General features: G+C 42.6%; 2 protein-coding genes and 1 long non-coding RNA gene across 6 annotated transcripts in view; 1 reads left to right on the forward strand and 2 right to left on the reverse strand.

The window, feature by feature from the left end:
• Positions 1 to 967, reverse strand: part of LOC123504235 — a 10,219-nt gene extending 9,252 nt beyond the window's left edge. Inside the window, exon 1 of one of the 3 annotated variants that reach the window (XM_045254609.1) lies at positions 837 to 967. The gene's annotated coding sequence lies outside the window, so the exon portion shown is untranslated. The remainder of the gene's footprint in view (positions 1 to 836) is intronic. The other 2 variants (XM_045254610.1, XM_045254608.1) reach the window with 2 other exon arrangements.
• The window catches only part of LOC123504237, a 14,450-nt gene extending 9,711 nt beyond the window's left edge, over positions 1 to 4,739 (forward strand). Inside the window, exon 2 of the long non-coding RNA XR_006674768.1 lies at positions 4,686 to 4,739. This is a non-coding gene — a long non-coding RNA (uncharacterized LOC123504237). The remainder of the gene's footprint in view (positions 1 to 4,685) is intronic.
• On the reverse strand, positions 2,582 to 9,723 carry LOC123504234 (sphingomyelin phosphodiesterase-like). Of its 2 annotated transcripts, none has more exons than XM_045254607.1 (12): positions 9,638 to 9,723; positions 9,143 to 9,340; positions 8,743 to 8,897; positions 8,147 to 8,308; positions 7,749 to 7,863; positions 6,319 to 6,431; positions 5,580 to 5,752; positions 4,811 to 5,005; positions 4,360 to 4,530; positions 3,963 to 4,146; positions 3,576 to 3,760; positions 2,582 to 3,123 (listed from the first exon to the last, which is right to left on the reverse strand). In XM_045254607.1, the coding sequence occupies exons 1-12, from the start codon at positions 9,639 to 9,641 to the stop codon at positions 2,979 to 2,981; spliced, it is 1,800 nt and encodes a 599-aa protein (XP_045110542.1). In that variant the 5' UTR covers positions 9,642 to 9,723; the 3' UTR covers positions 2,582 to 2,978. The 2 variants fall into 2 exon arrangements, with proteins under 2 accessions (XP_045110542.1, XP_045110539.1); XM_045254604.1 differs by having other exon boundaries at positions 8,743 to 8,909; positions 9,638 to 9,722.
• Positions 9,724 to 21,337: the final 11,614 nt, after the last annotated feature.

The following is a 21,337-nucleotide window of genomic DNA, read 5'->3' on the forward strand; positions in this document are numbered from 1 at the left end:
AAACCTGAAGGTGAAGCAATCTTAAATCTCAAAACATACTCTTGTCACCATAAGATATCAATTAGGCATCAAAAGGAAAAAAAATAAGTGCAAAGTGTGATTCCAGTGGTTCATAAAAGGCAGTGTTTTTCCTTAAGGCCAGAGGGAACGGGTAGCATGACGGTAAGTTTCCACCCATTTAGTGATAAGGTGAGAGAAATGTTCGTCGGCAACACACACTGAATAATCCTTATCATCTCTTTCGCTCTGATAAGATAACCTAGATTTTTTTCCTAGATTTTTTCCCTTAACTATATGCTTGGAAATCTAACACCGTATCGCTTCACATTTTAATTTTGAACTCGATGGGTCAGGTAAAACGTTCACCAGTTTAAGGAGAAGAAATAGTGAAGGAAGGAGAGTTAGGGGGATAAGAAAGAGAATGGAGTGATAGTGAAATGAATTAAACATAACAGTAGTATTTTTATCTGTTGGGATCAAAATTGGTTTTCTATACAAGTGCATTTGACGTTAAAGAGGAGGGAGGGAGGGAGCGGACAGCTGACATGATTACCCTTGCAGTTATAAATATTACAACACAAATAGAGCATCGGTTCACATACAGTGTTAAGGAGAAACACGGGACGCGGACAAGCAGGCAGGCAGACAGGCCAGCAGAAGCAACAGCTGTTACTCTTATCACCATAACACCGGCGCCTGTCGTCTCCTACACTTCGAAACCCTCTCGCCTTCGCTTTGTTTCGTTACCACGTACACATTACAGTATTACCCATACAGAATGAGAGGTATTTAAGGGCAAGGGAGAGCGTCCAAAGAGGAGAATATCAACAACTCACCGTGATATCAGCAGGTGGGAGGCTCACTGGCTCTGTACAATATGGCCGACGATTCTACGGCTTGTCACTGCCAGCTATCGTCAAGTAAACAATTAACTTTTGCGTTCCTCATCCAGTCTGCGTGGCGGAAACATAATCGTATAATTTTTATCGCTTTTCGTCAATACTGTAAACTGATTCGTACATCAAATTGTGGATCACCAAGGAGATTAGTAAGCGTACTTGGTTCCTGCGCACGCTTGCAGGTGGTGGGGCGGCGTGATCACCATGGCGACCCATCTATTGATCCCGCGAGACCCTGGGCGGCGGGACTCGCTCTTCTTCCCCAGGGGTTCCGGTCCCTACCTGAGGTCACGTCTCGAATCACAGCCAACACCCTGAGGGACACGCAACAGAAAGCTTTGATATGTACTTCCTTGCAGAATGTTGCCACTTGCCATCACTACTGTTCTTGGTTTCTTGTCTCCATACTTCCTTCTCTCTCTTTTTCTCTTCTTGTGTATTACGATTTGCTCTTTCCCTGCCGTAGAATTCATTGTCCGCCTTTCATTCTTCCTCTATCATGCTTTTCTTTATTTCTTTCTTTCTCCCATTCATTATTTTTTCTTGTCTTTCATTCCTTCTTTTTTCTTCCCTTTGCTTTTCTTCCTCTCTTTATTTATTCATTCATTAGAATCTTCTGGTCTTCCTTTTTCCCTTTCCATAAGTTCTTTTTCGTCACCGTTTCATAGCTTCCTTACTCTCTCCTTAATCCGTTCTTCACATGTTCATCTACTCATCCATTCGTTCATCAAGAGAAATAGGTCTGTTCACTATTAAACACAGGATGAATTATGTAACCTTGCCACTTTTCCCATTAATAATGAAACGAAACACTATCACGTAAAAAATAACAATTGCTGATAACGGGTTGAGAGAGAGAGAGAGAGAGAGAGAGAGAGAGAGAGAGAGAGAGAGAGAGAGAGAGAGAGAGAGAGAATGAAGAGCCACTCCAAAAAAGAAACGTTAGTAGTAACATCCAAATTTGGAGGATTAGTGTTTTGAAACCCTTCTAGAAAAAGCTCAAATCTTAGGCAGGAGGAAATACAGAAGCAGGCGGAGAATTCCACAGTTTATCAGAAAAAAAGGATGAATAATTAAGAATACTAGTTAATTCTTGCTTTAGAGAGGTGAACAGTTAACAGAGGCGAGAAGAGGCAGAACGTACAATAGAGAAAAGGTACGGGAACGGGATTCGCAACTGAGATACCACTTCTAAACACTTTCGAGTTTTATCTTTATTTTCAACAGGTGGTAGTGGATGTCAGTAGGGGGTTTTGAAGGCCACTCTCATGATTACAGTGACAGCTTAACTCAAATTCTTCATCCGTGGGAAAACTCAGATGAGAACCCGTCTGATTATCTATGTGACATTTGAAAACCGTACTTATAAACGAGCAGTGTTTCAAAATACGGACCCTGGGAAGCGAGTACATACTGTACAGATATTAAAGTCTCTCTCTCTCTCTCTCTCTCTCTCTCTCTCTCTCTCTCTCTCTCTCTCTCTCTCTCTCTCTCTCGCCAGACTCACTGATATAATACCACCTGCCTTACATCTTACCTTTTCACACATACAACTGAGAAATTCACTTACTTCGGCTATACATCACTAGCGTATTGCTTAAATTATCTTGTTCACTTCGACAGTTACGTAATACAGACCTCCCACGTGCTCCAACAGGCAGATGGTAGAAAAAAAGGCTAAATCTTTATTACTTATGTTTTATTAAGACAAAGAAAGATTTACACTACTACATATTGTTATTTGGAGTAAAGCTATGAATATTCTGAACCTCTGATGGAATTTATCTTTCATCTTTAAAATCTAACGTCTCCAACTTCGTACTAGATAGTATAACTCATTAGGAACACTTCAGTAAGTACCAGTAGGCTGTCTGTCTTCCGTTAAAATATTCAACACACTCACCGCACTAGCACAACTCGATCAGACGATAGCACTACCACGGAAGTATCGGAGAAGTCTTTTTTTTTCAGATTAGAAGAGTAGATATATATTTCCGCGCGATTTCAAATGATTCATGTATATCATAAGATTTTCTCGACACCCGTTCCATATCTCCATAAAGCATCCCGTGAAACCTCTCAGGATCGCCTCTTGCGCTTCAGGATGGCGCTGCAGTGGTCGAGGTTGTTCCTGTTGGAGGTGACCATATCGCACAGCCGCTGCTCGTAACAAAGGTCGTCACAGCCCAACTCCAGGTACGGGTCACCGCCGCTCACGAAGTTCCTTGAGAGAGAGAGAGAGAGAGAGAAAATTAGTTAAAAAATGTATCCTTTAGTACTTCTAGATTATGTTACATGTTAGTTTATAGAAAGAGTGAAGGCTCCTACAAGCTCATTGGTATTGAGTTTCGCAGGGCTCGGGTAAAGAAAAATCTTTAGAATCATTTATGTCACATGTATACACAACGAAGATCATGAACATTATATAAGACCATATGAGTGACTGTTGCTTCAGATAAACCTTTTCTTTCCCTTCCGTTTGCAGTTATTCCAGCATTTCACCTTCGTCACTAAAAAGACACCACATATTTCACATAGATTCCATTACTAGTCACTCTCTTGTTCTCTCCTTTCTATCGTTTCTTTGGTTATGTATCTTCCCTCCCGACTCTTAGCAATACCCTGACCCGATGTTTCGAGCATCGTATGAAGCCTGCACTGTGACACAAGACTCACTCAATGTAGAGGTTGAAGAGGTCGCGGTCCACTGCCATCCTCTCGACCAGACTCTGCCATTCTTGTGGCGCGAGGCTTTCCATCCCGTACAGCTCGCGGGCGCTATACAGTTGGTACCAACGGGCAGTCTCCGTCTCGTGTGCTTCGGTCAGGTTCATCACATAAGTCTCGTGGTCAAGAACAGTCTGCAACGGAGGAAAGAAAATAGTCTTCCTTTAGTATCATCAAAGAAAACCAACCAGTAGGGATGACTGTACGATATCTGGTTATTTATGTTTCCTTCCACACTATGTCACTATCTCACCAATCCATCTCCGCCTGGCCCATTACATTTTAACAGAGCTACAAGGAGACACCACAATCAACTCTTCATATCACAGCACTTACCCTGGTCGAGTCGGGTCGATCTCCGTCAATATGGTAGATGCGGTAGGCCGGGTTAAGGTCGAACCACGGGGTCTGGCTGGGGGCGATGTAAGCCACACTTATCGGTCTCTCGCCGTCATGAAACACCTCGAACTCGTCATAGTGGGTGTGGCCGAAGAACTGTCCGCGGATGATGTTTTCGTACCTGTGCGTTATGGAAGGAAGGAATGGAGAACACACACTTCTAACCAAGAGGAAAGCCTAAGTCAATCGAACTGAAGGAAAACCTAAATACAAAACACATTTCCAACCGAAAGCTGAGGTCATTCAAGCCGAGAGAACCCTTTCAACCAGAGCATACAAGTTTGGCGACGGTTTTACACTACTAGAGACGAACGATTCAACTTTTAACACTCACCTGACGATGATCCTGTTGTACTCGCGGGACCAGGTTCGCTCCGCCACTAGGATACCTGGAGGCACGTGGCCGAGAAGATGCACAAGCTCTCCTGCCGCCTCTGCCTTGTTCAGCTCCCCTTCCAGCCACGCTAACTCAGAGGCTGGGTCCTTGGAGTTTGCCACCAGCCACCTGAAGCAACCATGGTGCAGGGAGGAGAGAAAGAATGAGACAAGCAGTGTCGATGAGAGTGGAACAGAGGTGTGAGAATAATGAGAACCAATACAGGACCATTAATATGAGAGAAAATGATGAGGAAGGGCGTAACACTAGGGAAAATTATGGAGCAGAGAGAGAGAGAGAGAGAGAGAGAGAGAGAGAGAGAGAGAGAGAGAGAGAGAGAGAGAGAGAGAGAGAGAGAGAGAGAGAGAGAGAGATCTATTCATATATACACAATCATCGCTTAACTTACATATTGCTAGAGTAGCCAAACATGGAGTTGAAAGATATAATTCTGAAGCCTGGCCGCAGCAGCACGGAGTAGTAGGCGGCGTGCTTGACGGTGGTGAGATCGAGGTCCGGCACGAGGCTGCTCCATTGACTCGCCAACCCCTCGTATAGCCAGTCAGCGGCGAATTGCTCGGGTACGCTGCCTGGCTCGGGATATCTACAATGGTATAACATTTTTTCAAACCACTTTTATGCTATTGCTCCACTTTACTTTCAAAAACTAGTTGAAGTTACCCGGGGATCTAAAAGTATTTCTATGATTCTAGTAACAGATTAACAAGAATTCAACATAATTAACCAAAGAAATGCTCATAAGAACCCGGTTGATGGTCTCCTTGATTTAAAATTTTTTTTTGGTGCAAGAACAAAGTGTTTCTGAACACGGCTTCCTAAATTTGTTGAATAAAAATGGATACAGACATGACGTGTATTATATCACTGTACTCTTTTTGGCCTGGCGACCTCTTCTCATGTCCTTTCGGTGGCTGAGTGAAAGGAGCACTGCAGGTATTTGATACTTTCACCGCACACACCTTGTGTGTGTCTTGATTGACTTGATTGAATGATTGGTTGAATTCATGTAACACGAGTCAATCAAGGTAATTTCGCTCAAACAAAACTTAGTAAATAATACCAATTCTCACAAGACCAATCCATAAATCATCACTCATGCATCACCATATCATTCACCAACACCCAGTGCACTTCCCATCACTTCGCCGTTCACTCACTGGTCAAGCGGACTCATCTCGTGATTGCCAACGACGGGGAACACTGGAGCATTGGGGAAGTATTTCTGGATCATGTTGTTTACTTCACGCACGATCTCTATGTTGTACTCTGGTGAGGTGGACCATTCGTTATGCGGCACTGCATCGCCTGTCCACACTATGTAGTCTATGTCCTAATAAAGAGGGAGACAAGAAAGAGGTTGTGAGGGACAGAAGGTAGAGAATGTAAAGGAAAGAAAGGGAAATGCTTGAGAGGAGAGAGGGTGAGGAAATAAATTAGTAATATTAGAAAAGGAGATAACAGTGTAAAAAAAAAAAGAAAAGGGAGTTTGAGAGAAGGTAGGAGGCGAATAATGGAAGGGAATAGAAAGAAGGGAGCGAAAAAGAAAAGGGAAGAAACAGTATGAGGGAAAGGTAGGAAAGTGAACAAAAGAAGGAACTATAAGAGAGGGAAAAGTATGAGGGAGAGAAAGGAGTGGAAATATGAGAGAGGGAAGGAAAAGAGTGAGGAGAGAAAGGAGGAGAAAGGTGAGAGACGGAAGGAATAGTGTGAGGAAGATGAAGAAAAGGTAATCTAAGAAATTAATGGGGCTGAAGAGAGGAGAGTATGAGAAAAACAAAAGTGAGTAAGAGTAAGAAGAAAAAATGAGGATGGGAAGGGACCGTGTTATACAAAAAAAATAAAAAGAAAGGAACTGTCAGGGAAGGAAGAAAGTGAGTATACTGGCAGGCTCCTCACCGGGTGCGTGGTGGAGGCGTGGATAAACAGATCTTCCAGCATATAAGGGGGAGTGCCGCAGTGCCTGTAGTCGCCCCAATACCATGCTTCCGCTTCGGGGGTCTCAGCTACTCCTGCAGGATAAAAAACATGCACAGTAGTAGTAGTAGTAGTAGTAGTAGTAGTAGTAGTTGTTGTTGATGTTATAATTTGATCACCAAATCATAAGTACAGGAAAAATATACATTGAAAGTCTAAAATGATGTCAAGAAATATCTCTACTCAGCTATCTAAACACACACACACACACACACACACACACACACACACACACACACACACACACACACACACACACACACACACACACACACACACCGCGTAGTGTAGTGGTTAGCACGCTCGGCTTTCCCGGTGTGGAGTGTGTTGTGATCTCAGTCCTACCCGAAGATTGGTCTATGAGCTCTGAGGTCGGCTGGGTGACCAGCAGACGACCGTGGTGAACACACACCGCGTAATGTAGTGTTTAGCATACAACCGAAAAGGCACGGGTTAGAATCCCGGTCGCGGCGAGGCAAATGGGCGAGCCTCTTAATATAATAGTATAGTCTACGTTCACCTAGCAGCATTTAGGTACGGGATGTAATTCGAGGGGTTGCAGCCTCGCTGTCCCGGTGTGTGGCGTGTGGTGTGGTCTCTCTCAGTCGTACCCGAAGATCGGTCTATGACCTCTAAGCTCTTTCCGTTGAGTAAAGGCTGGCTGGATGACTAGCAGGCGACCGTGGTGAATTACACACACACACACGGCCCGGTAGCTCAGTGGTTAGAGCGCTGGCTTCACAAGCCAGATGACTGGGGTTCGATTCCCTGGCCGGGTGGAGATATTTGGGTGTGTCTCCTTTCACGTGTAGCCCCTGTTCACCTAGCAGTGAGTAGGTACGGGATGTAAAAATCGAGGAGTTGTGATCTTGTTGTCCCGGTGCGTGGTGTGTGCCTGGTCTCAGACCTATCCCAAGATCGGAAATAATGAGCTCTGAGCTCGTTCCGTAGGGTAACGTCTGGCTGTCTCGTCATAGACTGCAGCAGATCAAACAGTGAATTACACACACACACTCAGTGGCTAGAGCGCTGGCTTCACAAGCCAGAGGACCGGGGTTCGATTCCCCGGCCGGGTGGAGATATTTGGGTGTGTCTCCTTTCACGTGTAGCCCCTGTTCACCTAGCAGTGAGTAGGTACGGGATGTAAATCGAGGAGTTGTGACCTTGTTGTCCCGGTGTGTGGTGTGTGCCTGGTCTCAGGCCTATCCGAAGATCGGAAATAATGAGCTCTGAGCTCGTTCCGTAGGGTAACGTCTGGCTGTCTCGTCAGAGACTGCAGCAGATCAAACAGTGAAACACACACACACACACACACACACACTTTTTACACACACACACACACACACACACACCTGACTCCTCCCTGCAGCACAAGTCATCGGGGCAGGCGGCGTTAGTGCCAGGGCGGTAGTAAGGATCCATGTGTATGTCAGCCAGGTGCAGAACTTTCATCCGGGGAGCGTCAGGCTGACAGAGGACACTTTTATTGTGTTTTACTGTTATGTAAGGGTGTTTTCGTCTAATAATAACAAAAACAACAATAAACTGATTGAAAAAAAGTCCACTGAAGCTGCTATAAACCAAAAAATGCAAAGATAGAAGTATGCAAAGTTATAGAAGCGTCTTGAAACCTCTCTTGAAATGGTGGCAGGAGACGTAAGGCAGTGTCCCTTTGAATTACGGACATACACCACTTCTACCCCACCGTTCGTTCTCTCTCTCTCTCTCTCTCTCTCTCTCTCTCTCTCACCTCGGGAGGAGTGACGGGAACCACCGCAGGCTTCTCTCCCTGAATAGCGACTGACCACTCCCTCTTCGGGTCGTCGGTGGTGCAGCCCATGTAAGTGAACAGTTCTCCGCAGGCATCTTTGGGCGTCACCGTAGTCGTCGTCAGGATGTGATGGATAATCGGCTGGGGAGGGACGTGTAGGAGTGTGAAGTAAAAGTAAGGGTGAATGTGGGATGAGAAGTAGAATGATTCACTAATCCGGTACCTGCTAATGACGGTTACACTTTTTATTCGTTTTTCGTAATCCTAAACGTCTCTATTGATAACTAAAAATAAAAAAATATAGGAATTATCCAGTATGTACAAGGTTTTCAATTGTTATGGAAGTTGAAATTATGCCGATTAGTATGAAGATGATGTGGTAAAAGCAAAAAAAAAAAAAATAAATAAATAAATAAATAAATGAAGTGAAGGAGAAATGAAAAGCGAAGAATAGAGAGAGAGAGAGAGAGAGAGAGAGAGAGAGAGAGAGAGAGAGAGAGAGAGAGAGAGAGAGAGAGAGAGAGAGAGAGAGAGAGAGAGTGTGTGTGTGTGTGTGTGTGCGCCAATCAACTCACCATAATCATAGGAACGAAACCCTCACAGAAGACAAGAGTGTAACCAAGGGCCGTAGAGCACATCGCGATGCCCTCCACCACTAAGCCCGTCACGTTCATCCCTGCCGCTAGCTCCTCTTGCAGCACCACTACCGCCAGCTGACACTCCAGGCACACTGCAGACGCCGCTGCCACAACACACGTTAAGTTATAGTCATAGGCTTGAGTTTTGCTAGTAATTAGCTATATGGTAAGTGTGTGTGTGTGTGTGTGTGTGTGTGTGTGTGTGTGTGTGTGTGTTAGAAATATATGCTTTACGGATTAAAGTTTACCATCTGTATTGTATTGTGCCACGTGGTTTTGTTCTTGCTAGTATTCATAATATTTCAATTCGTGCATAGTATATTCATTCATTCCTTACCTGCAGCACCTCGCTCCGTCGGCAGGTTGTCCTCAGGTCCCACAACAGGGTGATGCAGACGTTCCCGCAACATGGCTGCTCTTGATAGCTGGGTGCCTTTCGGTGTTAGCCAGGGAGTTCTTTTAGCCATCGCCGATGTCCCCAGTAGCGACGACAGCAACACCACCACCACCACCACTGACAGAGTTACTTGGCCGCCTTGGGGATATTCATTACGTATGATAAGAATGACTGAGGAATAAGAATATACTCACAGATCAAGTATAACTCCAAAACGATTAGATGCTTGTACGATTATTAATAGACTGATGTGAAAGTTACTGGAGTTTTCGAGGATGTCTTCATAATTTCAATGATAGTTTAAAAAGGAACCTGACACTTAAACTGTACGCAAATCTGCTAAAACACGTGCAATAATCTTTCTGTCTCTTGAAAGTATTTCTAATGAAACCAACAGACGTTCAAGCATTCCGGCGCATGCTGTAGTGCCTTTACCCATGTTCTCTGTGGTGCAGCCTGGTGAGGAGGGAGCTCCGAGCACCAGGGCGGGCTTGTTTATAACCCGTCACCGCCGCGCACCTGTTACTTGTTGGGTGATAACAAGTTGTAGGAAAACCCGATGCTGCCAATCACCTGGTGTTGCTGAGGCAGATTAGGCAATTGCTGTCTCCCCCGGCAATAACTCATGAGAGGCTACAGGTGACGGCCCCACAACATCTGACAGCGGTACGCACCTCTGCTCTATAAGCCCCCTCTCTCTCTCTCTCTCTCTCTCTCTCTCTCTCTCTCTCTCTCTCTGTCCTGACACCACGCATATCTCACCCACGCCTCCACCCACACCCACGCCCGTGCTACGTGAGTCTAGAGACGTGTAGGTCGGGAGGGATGTGTCGTCAGGGTCCGTCCCGTTGACATGACACGGAAGGCGAAGGTTGGCGATGCAGTAGATAAAGCCGTTGTGTCCCTCACCTATCACTGACACACTCCCGTTCATGATGGCGAAGGTGGGAAGGTGCGGCTACTAGCAGCGATGGTGGTGGTGGTAGTGATGGTATTTACATGCTTGTGTGAAGATAGATAGATAAGCGGGAAATTTTATGGGTTTATAGATATATAAATGGACAGATAGATAAATAGATCGATGGATAGGTAGGCAGATAGATAAGTAAATAAATTCGTATGTAAATAGATAGAAAAATGTATATATTCCTTTACTTATTCTTTCGCCCTTGTTTTTTTGTCAGAAATACACGTACCTATATCAGGCGATAGAAATAGAGAATAAAAGAAATAATATAGTCTACCTTTAAAGTAACTCGATTCTTTGGTCCGCGGGAGCTGTCAACACTCGCTGTAAAATTATCTAGATACAATTTAATATTTCCTGCTTTGACAAATAACCATAGCAAAGCACGATAAAGAAAATAAAGATGTCACAATAACCAATAAATCACCATGTGCTATTTGTACAGGTATAGTATCTCATTAATAATAGATTTAGTAATAGATAGTTATCAATCATTCATACTATACACAGGTACTGCCTTCAGACATACCTTTGACTTTGAAATGGTATTTGGTGTTGTTGAACAAAACCCTTTTTTTCTTTATTTTGTTTGCTCACGTTTCTGTTTCACGGTCTAGCTTGCTGCAGAATGCCTCAAAAGATAGATCAGACTCCATGACATGTGCTAATATACTCGCCAAGTGAAAATGGGGGATTTTAGGTGTGTCTTAGAGGTCTTTGGGTGTGTGTGGGGGTGATATGAGTATATATTGGGTGTTTCTAGCTTTGTGTGCTAGTTTTGAGTTTTTTTTTGTTTATTTTGTTTTTTTACGGTAAGGCCTATAGCGCCTGTAGGCACACTTGAAGAGTGTATGGAAAGCGCTGTTCAGCTTCCGCCCATTAGTGGCGTAGGCAATTTTATTTATAGTGGTCCCCATATTAGGGCCCATATCACCACCCAAGCTCATCTTGGGTGTAACCACCTAGAACCTGGGTATCATGGTGATATGTAGGTTTTGGAGGCATGTTTAGCTGTTGCATTGTGTTCCTAGTGTGTTAGGTGTTATTGAGTTTTTAAGAGATTTAGGTGTGTTGAGAGGGTTTTGGGTGTGTGGATGAGTGATTTTGGTCTCTACAAGGTGTTTTTAGTAAGTTTTCAGGCTCTGAACAGGCCATCTCAGTGTCAATGGGGCCTTATAGCAAATGTCCTTCATCAGTGAGTACGCATTTTGTGTGCAGGTCAGACAGGCAGACTGAGCTGGACGTGGCGGAGAATATGGGCAATGAATTCACGGCGCAGGTTAGCTACACCTTGCACCACGCTGAATGCCCGCAGCTGTTCATTAAGGTCGGGCAGGCTTGTATCTCCGTGTTCTACCCTGGAAATGTGAGTGTGTAGAGGTGTGGTGCTTGTTGTTATTGTTGTTATTTTGGTGTTTTTATATGCAAGAGGGGTAATTGGCCAAGGGCAACAAAATTTTTTTTTTAAATCGACTGGATTGCCTGTTCCCTTAAGAAAATAAGAGTTATTTAAAAGTTAGTGACAAATGTCTTAAAACCTCCCTCTTAAAAGAATTTAAGTCGTAGGAAGATGGAAATACAGAAGCAGAGAGGGAGTAAAAGAGTGTACAAGAATAAGCTATGAATGATTGAAGGTACTGGTTAACTCTTATATAGTTGTTGTTGTTATTGTTTTTACTCTATTGTTTTCGTGTTAAAGTTTGTTTGGGTTCTGTCTGTCTGTCTGTGTCTGTCTCTGTCTCTCTCGGTTTCTGTCTGTCTGTTTTCTCTGTCTGTCTGTCTGTCTGTCTGTCTGTTTGTTTGTTTGTTTGTTTGTCTGTCTGTCTGTCTGTGTCTGTCCGTCTGTCTGTCTCTCTCTCTCTCTCTCTCTCTCTCTCTCTCTCTCTCTCTCTCTCTCTCTCTCTCTCTCTCTCTCTCTCTCTCTCTCTCTCTCTCTCTCTCTCTCTCTCTCTCTCTCTCTCTCTCTCTCTCTCTCTCTCTCTCTCTCTCTCTCTCTCTCTCTCTCTCTCTCTACTACTACTACTACTACTACTACTACTACTACTACTACTATTACTGTTCTAAAGGTTATGTCAGGGTTAGATCAGGTCAGGTATGTGTTAGGTTAGGTTAGGTAACGTTCTCACGGCTGGCCCATCCTACGTTCTGACATGCTCTGTGTTTGATGAGGTGACGTAGGAGGGTTCACTGTGTGTGTGTGTGTGTGTGTGTGTGTGTGTGATGTTCACCTATGTAAGCATGTATGATTATGCGTAGTGTGATACACGAAGTGTGTGTGTGTGTGTGTGTGTGTGTGTGTGTGTGTGTGTGTGTGTGTGTGTGTGTGTGTGTGTTTTAGTGATGTACGTAGTACATAAGATATGTGTTTGGCAGTGTGTTTGTTTGATTGTTTTTTTTTTTTTTTTGTGTGTGTGTGTGTGTGTGTGTGTGTGTGTGTGTGTGGGTGTGTTTATTTATTTGTTTAGTAATTTTCTATTTCATTCTAACGTTTCTGTATAAGCCAACCTAACCCAACCCAGTGAAGCTAACCAAATGAAACCCAACTTAACACAACACAACACAACCAAACAGTATCGTGAGTCACAATAATGGTAATTGTCCAGCGTGAACCGTGACTGTTCCGTTGTTCGCACGTGTGTGGCTCGGGGCGGTTTAATGTATTACGCGTGTTTGTCTTGAATGTGTGTATGTCACAAAATTGTATATATATATATATATATATATATATATATATATATATATATATATATATATATATATATATATTTATTTATTTATTTATTTGTATTTTTTGTAATATTATTTACGTTTTGTGTGATTTACTGGTTGAAATATTAGGAAAAGCAAAGGAAGTTACAGTACCCTGCACAGACTATCATTGGTCATCCTACACCAACGTAACCCCAACCTTACCTAACCCAACAGAGATGACCGCTGACTTCTGGCTGGGAGGGACGAGTTAGAACGAGACCACTCCGCGGATGAGGCTAGACCGTTCCCTCTTTGACGTCAGCTTCCCGTACTGAGCCATTAGGTAAGGAACACACACACACACACACACACACACACACACAGGAAGAAGAGAGAAAGAAAGATAGAGATTGAGATAGAGCTAGAGAGCTGCACAGAGGAGGAGATAGAGATAGAGAGATGCACAAAGGAGGAGATAGGGAAAGAGAGATGCACAGAGGAGGAGATATGGATAGAGAGATAGATAAATGCACAGAGGAGGAAATAGGGATAGAGAGAAAGAGAGATGCACAGAGGAGGAGAGAGAGATAGAGAGATGCACAGAGGAGGAGAGAGAGAGATAGAGAGATAGAGAGATGCACAGAGGAGGAGAGAGAGATAGAGATATAGATAGATGCACAGAAGAGGAGACGGAGATAGATAGATGCACAGAGGAGGATACAGAGATAGATAGAAAGATAGATAGCTAGATAGATGCACAGAGGAGGAGACAGATAGATAGATAGATAGATGCACAGAGGAGGAGACAGAGATAGACAGGCTGAGACAGACAAACAGGGAGGGAGAAACAGAGAAAAATAGACACAGACATAGATAGGCAGTTAGATACATGCATACGCAGACATACTGATACACAGGGATAGATAGACAGATAGATAGACACACAGAAAAACGGAGACAGAGACAGACAGATACAAACACAGACCCACGTGGAGAGGTAGATAGAAAGACAGATAGAGACAGAAATAAAGATTTGGAGGACGAGAGAATATAGAAAGAACACACCTTGAGAAATGAAAAGAGAAGGAGAAAGATAGAAAACACTAGAACAGGGAGAGATAGACAGATAAGTAGAGATAGGGAGACATTTTATTTATGTAAGAGGGGAGAACTGGCGAGCCAAAAAGACAGGTGAGGGATAAATGCCTTTAAACCTTCCTCTTAATTGAAGTCAAGTCAAGTCACAGGAAGTTGGAAATACAGAAGCAGGTAGGAAGTTCCAGAGTTTACCAGAGGAAGGTATGAATGATTGAGAGCACTGGATATCTCTTGCATTAAGGAGATGGAGAGAATAGGGGTGAGAGGAAGAAGAAAACCTTGTGCAGCGAGGGTGGGGAAGGAGGGGAGGCATGCAGTTAGCAAGATAAGAACAATTAGAATGAAAATAGCGGTAGAAGACAGCTAGAGATGCAACATTCCGCCGATGAGAAAGAGGCTGAAGACAGTCAGTCAGAGGAGATGATAAAGCTGTGTGTGTGGGTGTGGGTGTGGGTGTGTGTGTGTGAATTATGAGTGAGTAGGAATGAGCTGAGTGGAAGACAGTGAGTGGAAGGAAAAGGAATGGTAGAAGTATGGAGAGACCATTTTAGAGCATCGACATAATTTCACATCATGTACGAGACTTTTTATTTTCCCTCGCGATAAATGAGTTGTGTTGTTCATAAATGTACCTTTCACCTCAGTGACTTCTTTCATCACTATAAGGCTACGAGAGAGAGAGAGAGAGAGAGAGAGAGAGAGAGAGAGAGAGAGAGAGAGAGACTACGGTAGCACCCTTAGACAGACAGACAGACAGAGACAGAAGGGTGAGTGATGGATTAACCTAACTCAACCCAACCCAACCTAACCTAACTACTACCAGTTCTCTAACCTAACAATAGTAATATTTAGGTTTGGTTAAGTTAGTGTACTAGTCTGACACACGCACGCACGCACGGACGCACGCACTCCAAGAAATAATGAATAAATAGGAAAATATTAAAACACGCGCGCGCGCACGCACTCACGCACTGACAACACAAAATTAGGTTAGGTTAGGTCGTATTATTCTGACACACACACACACACACACACACACACACACACACACACACACACACACACACACACAGCGAGTAGTGTAGTGGTTAGCTCGCTCGACTCACAATCGAGAAGCCCGGGTTCGAGTCCCGGAAAGCGGCGAGGCAAATGGGTAAGCCTCTTAATGTGTGGCCCCTGTTCACCTAGCAGTAAATAGGTACGGTATGTAAGTCGAGGGGTTGTGGCCTCGCTTTCCCGGTGTGTGGAGTGTGTTGTGGTCTCAGTCCTACCCGAAGATCGGTCTATGAGCTCTGAGCTCGCTCCGTAATGGGAAAGACTGGGTGGGTGACCAGCAGACGACAGAGGTGAATTACACACACACACACACACACACACACACACACACACACACACACACACACACACACACACACACACACATTAGATTAGATTAGGATAGTTTAATATTCTGACACACACAAAAAAAAAAAAAAAGGGTTACATTAGGTTAGGACATATTATGACACACACACACACACACACACACACACACACACACACACACACACACACAGAAAAAAATAAAGAACAATAATTAAAAACACACACATGACTATAAACCAACAGAAGTACGTACAAACACACACACACACACACACACACACACACACACACACAATAGCCAGAATAGTGTACTATTAACTATGTACTGACCTACGCGCACATGAGCACGCACTTGGCGTTGATAAAGCAAATAAAAATATTTCACTTGCTTTCAAAACAGCCACGCCACACGATCCTATTTCACCTATTTTGCCGCCCATGGCCCCACACGCCGCCCACGCCAGCCACAGCACGGCAAAGGGCGCCACTTACCTTGACTGGTTTACGCTGGAAATAACATCTTAATCAAGGCACACAGGCACAGCTGATTGCATTCTTCCTGAGCAGCCATTAGACACTACGAAATGCTTATTATTTTATCTTATTTTTTCTTACTTTTGCTTATTGTCGTTGAGTAATTATTCGTTTTATATTTTTAGTTTGTTTTATGTTAGTTTTGGTTTTGTTAGTTTTTTTATTCATTTTTCTTTTTTGTAATGTCGATATTTTAGGTGATGGCTATCCTTCTTTCTTTATTTTCAGTCACTTTAGGAAGTTTTTGTTATTGTTTTGTTAATCTATTCATATTTTTTTAGTTTATATTTTTGCCAAGTTTTGGTTTAGGTTCGCATTTCTTTCTTTATCTAATGTCGATATTTTAATTTTTGTCTCAATTATTTGATACAGATTAAGTAGGGGATTCAAATAATGAAGACTGGCAATTAGTCTTTTGACCTCTATACACCTTTCTTAATGCCAATAAAATGGTCTTATCTTAACCAAACCGTCTTCTATTACATTCAAAACATGCCAATTTGTCTTAAAATGCCCTCAAAACATGCCAAGCTGTCTTAGAGTGCCCTTGAAACATGCCCTCCTTCACACTCCTAAGAAATCCCACATACACCCAAACCACTAAAAAACTGAGCCAAAAACATACTCAAAGCACTACATAAGACCTCAAAATGCCCAAAACTAGAAATACCCAGTACACACCAAAATCACCCGCATACACATCCAAGACACTTCATACACACCTAAAACCAATTAAAACACTTTATTTTTATTTCCAAACACACCTATAAGTCCGTGCAACACCTCAAAATGCCCTAAAACACACCCAAAACTCACTAGAAACACAAGCTATACACTAAAATCCCCCGACACACTCAAATATTTGTACAAACACAAACCTGTTACAACACTCAAAACTAACCCAAAACACACTTAGAAAGCCATGCAACACCTTAAAAGGCCTACAACACACATAAAGCTCATTAGAAACACCCAATATACACCAAAATCACTCTACACACATCCAAACGACTTAAAACACTCATCATTATACCCAAACACACTCAAAACACCATGTAACACCTCAAAATGCCTCCACACACAAAACTCACTAGAAACACCCAATATATATTCAAATCGCTTCCACAACACACACCCAAAAGACCGCCTAACATAAACCTACACCATTTAAAACACTCAAAAATTAACCCAGAGCACACTCAGACCACTATACAATCACTCAAAATGCTCCCAAAACACACTTAAAGCATCAAAATCCCCAAACACAATTCCATACCACACTCAAAGTACGTAAAAGATCTAAAGCACACTGAAAACACATGATCATACACCTAAAACATACTTATGACATCCAAAACATCTTGCACCACTACTAAACACACTTTTAAAAGATCCCAAATATATCCCAAAAAACAAAAATATGCATTATAAAGAATATTCAGTTTAAAAGGGATACTTACCTTATTTTACAGCTTCCCTCTTTTCTTATGTTCTTATATTACCTAAATATTACACCTTGGCTCCTCCTTCCTTCTATTGCTTATATCTACACATCTGAGCCTAGAAACACATCAAAACACTAGATATTAGGCAAAATATAAAGGAAGTGGAGGGAAACTGTTTTGTGACTTAGCATTTCCTCCTCTTCCTCTTCCCTTTTTCCTTCCTTCCTCCTTGTCCTCCTTTATTTCTCTATTCTTCCTCGTTCTGCTACCAATATCTGTACACCTGAACCTAGAAACACATGAAAACACATAGAAATCAAAAGATATTAAGCAAAATATTGACGATCTTAGGGGTTGGAAGAGGCGCCAGCCCGGGGCTATGATTAGTCACCACCTGGGCTGTGGTTATCAGAGAGAAGGGGAACAGGGATGACTCGGCTAAATTGCGTAAATAATTTGATTTCAAAATGAATTGTAAGGAAAAAGAAGTCACGACCGAATGCCTGATATTTTATGACATGATAAATATTTAAACAAATTTTTAAAGTATTAAAACAACTGCATAACTAGTTTCTAAAAAAAAAAAAGTTTAAATCAATTACAAAAAAAAAAAAAAAAAAAAAATCATCAACTTTACTAATACGTCCTGAAGAGTCAAGCCATTTTAACTTGGCAAGTATTTTAACACATTCACGGAGTCTGATACATCTTTTAAGGCATTCTACAGCGAGTTATACCGAGAAGCACAAAGGGTGATCAAACAAAATAAAGAAAAATAAGAATTCTGTTCAACAGCACCAAACATCATTTTAAATTCTACATATTTCACTGAATAGATTTATTTCACACTTAAAAAGAGCATAGGTGATTATTTGATATCATAAATAAAAAAAGCTCAAAATGGGAAATGGAATTTTTTTTTTTTACCATTAAAAAGACTTTAACGTACGCCATAAAACACCACTAAACGCTACATATTTACTAAACAAAGGTGCGGAACACACTTTAAACACAAAGAAACATTTATAGAAGCCATAAAAACACAATAGAAGCGTAATATTACCGTCTGGAAATATTTGAAAAAAAAAGTATTTGACTTAGCAGGCTGCCGAAGGGGGTAGATTGATGGCTGGGGGACTAGGGGGGAGGTAGCCTGAAGGCAAAAACCGGGAACAGCGGTGGCTGGACCTCCATATGTTGCCTTTATCATCTCACCACACCAAAATTAAGGTATATAGGGAACTTTTGACCACTAAATATGAAATTCTAGACTGGTAGTTGCATTCTGACACATGTTCGGCTTATGGTAAGTGAAGGAAGCAAATATCAGCTGTTAATACTGACACCTTGCTTCTATAATAGTTGTTAAACCTATCATCTTTTTAATATTTGCGTACTGTTTTCGCTCTCATATATAAAGGAAACCTAAAAGTAAGTGAATGGCTTTATAAATACCTTTAATAGACGAAGATAAGGCAGTGTGGAGGCTTGCACTGCTTGTGTTGCTGCAGTGTATATGTGTGTGTGTATGTGTGTGTATTTACCTAGTTGTAGTTTTACAGGGCCTGGACTTTACGCTCGTGTGGCCCCGTCTCCATATCTACACTTTTCCAATTTTTCTTTAAAGCTACGCACACTCTTTGCTGACACCACTTCCTCACTCAAACTGTTCCAAGTCTTGACACATCTTTGTGGGAAACTATATTTTTTAACATCTCTCAGACATCTTCCCTTCCTGTGTGTGTGTGTGTGTGTGTGTGTGTGTGTGTGTGTGTGTGTGTGTGTGTGTGTGTGTGTGTGTGTGTGTTTTCACTGTTTTGGGGTGAATGAATGTTTTTATCACTGTTTTTGGTACATAAGAGGTGTTCTTTAGTATCTATGGCTGTGTATGGGTCAGTATAGCCCACTGCCACCACCACTAGTGTTATTACCACAACCACCACTACTGATGATTCCACCTGTAGCAGAAAGTATCTTTGAAGGCAGTACTTGTCTGTAGTATAAATGTCTATGATAGCTATCTATTACTGATTGATTGATTGATATATTTATTATTGCATTAATAATTAAATACAACAAAGGAGGAGGATGGACCTTGCCACTCATCCCGTGGACAAAGACATAAGGGTAGAGTGTCAAAAATATAAAAATATATAGTATACATTGCAAGAATATACGTAAATTAAATAAATACAGATATTACATACCTTATTGCATAAATATCCTACAGTCTGGGAGCAAACATAGATTCCTTGAATATATCCCTGAGAGTGGCTGAATCTAGGAGAGGGTCAATGAGGGTATACAAGTCATATTGACTTTGCGGCCTATATTTAGCAATGATAGAACATTCCATGACATAATGACGCAGAATGTGTCCCCTTGGTGCAGCACATAGCACACAGCATACACCAGGAGAAGCACTGAATTCCCAAAAGTATTTATAGCCTAATCTGAGCCTCTTTGCCATCCTGTCATATGACACAGTGTGTCTCCCATAGGTGTAAGCACATATCTGGGAGATATGTGCATAGTGAAGACTACTGCCACTGCCCCTATGGCAACAAAGCTCCAACTGGTCACTAATATTACTATGTGCAAAGTCCTTAATGCTACTCTTAATATAGCCCAGAGTGTACTCAGTGCCAGGGTCGCCCTTCTAGGGTGTGAATGAGATCAAGATATTTATTAACTAAATCACAGTCCATGAGGGAGGTAGAATGAAGAGCAAACAATGCAACCAGACTGTCAACAAAGAAATAAACATTCTTATGGAGAGGTGCCACAATATGAAGCACCTCCAGAACAGCATACACTTCTGCCGTAATGGAAGACGTGTGCAGGGAGCCGCCAAGAAACCTCAGTGTCAGTGTAGTGATTGGTAGAGATGTAGTCACAGATGAACAACTCACATCTGGACCTACTGTCATTGACTGACCCATCATAATAAATATGAATAGCCTGAACGTGGGGGGTACTTGGACAATTTGGTCATGAACATGTCTTGCAGCACATGAGGGAGCCAGTCCCTTTTGGGCTGATGCAGTGAGTGAATATCAACATTGACATAGTGAGGGTTCCTAACGGGTTGGAGCAGAGACATAACAACGTTAATACAGGCCTCGGTTAAAAATGGTGTTTAAAATGTAGACTATATTATTCCATTCATTCTCTATTTCTTGCACCTGATATACAAGTATTTTTTTACAATAAACCAGGGTGAAGTGAAAATAAGTAAAGGAATATATACATTTATTTTCATGCATATCTATCTTCTTATCTATACATGAATTTATTTACTTATCTATCTGTCTACCTATCCATCTATTTATCTGTTCATTTTATCTAACTATCCATTTACTTATTCATCAACCTATCAAACTATCCGCTTATCTATCTATCTATCTTTAAACAAGCATGTAAATACCACCACTAGTACCTGCAGCTGCCCATCTTCACCATCATGAATGGGTGTGTGTCAGTAATAGGTGAGGAACAGAAAGGTTTCATCTATTGCAGTGGTTCCCAACTGGAAGGCCATGGCACCCAAGGGCCATGCTCCTCCCGACCTACATGCTTATAGACTTATCTAGCATGGGCATGGGCATGTCCTGCCCTTGATGGGGATCTTGTCCAGAGGTACAGGGGAGTGGACCCTGGGTGGAGGTGTCTTGCTGCAGGGCAGGGAGCTGGGCATGGCCTGGTGGCAGCAGGGATAGGGAGAATGCCCCCTTTCACTGGAGGAGTCCTTGGGTTGTGAGCTATCCTTGGCAGGGCTGGGATGGGATGGTGACATGTGGCGGGTGGCAGGAGACCTTGGGCGGGGCAGATGGCGTGGGGAGTGGGGAGTAGTTATAGGACCTGTGTGGGGTGCGCTCCCTCAGGGCGGCTGAGACGGCGGGGGACAGTCCTGAAGGTGGGCGGGGCAGTCCTGGACTGGGGCTATTGGGATGAGCAGGCTAGGCCAGGAGCTCCTCATCACCGCTGTCGTGTCGAAGGACTATCATTTATTTCTGAATCCATAGCAAATCTTCT

The sequence above is a fragment of the Portunus trituberculatus genome, chromosome 15, assembly GCF_017591435.1.
Source record: "Portunus trituberculatus isolate SZX2019 chromosome 15, ASM1759143v1, whole genome shotgun sequence".
Taxonomy (NCBI): domain Eukaryota; kingdom Metazoa; phylum Arthropoda; class Malacostraca; order Decapoda; family Portunidae; genus Portunus; species Portunus trituberculatus.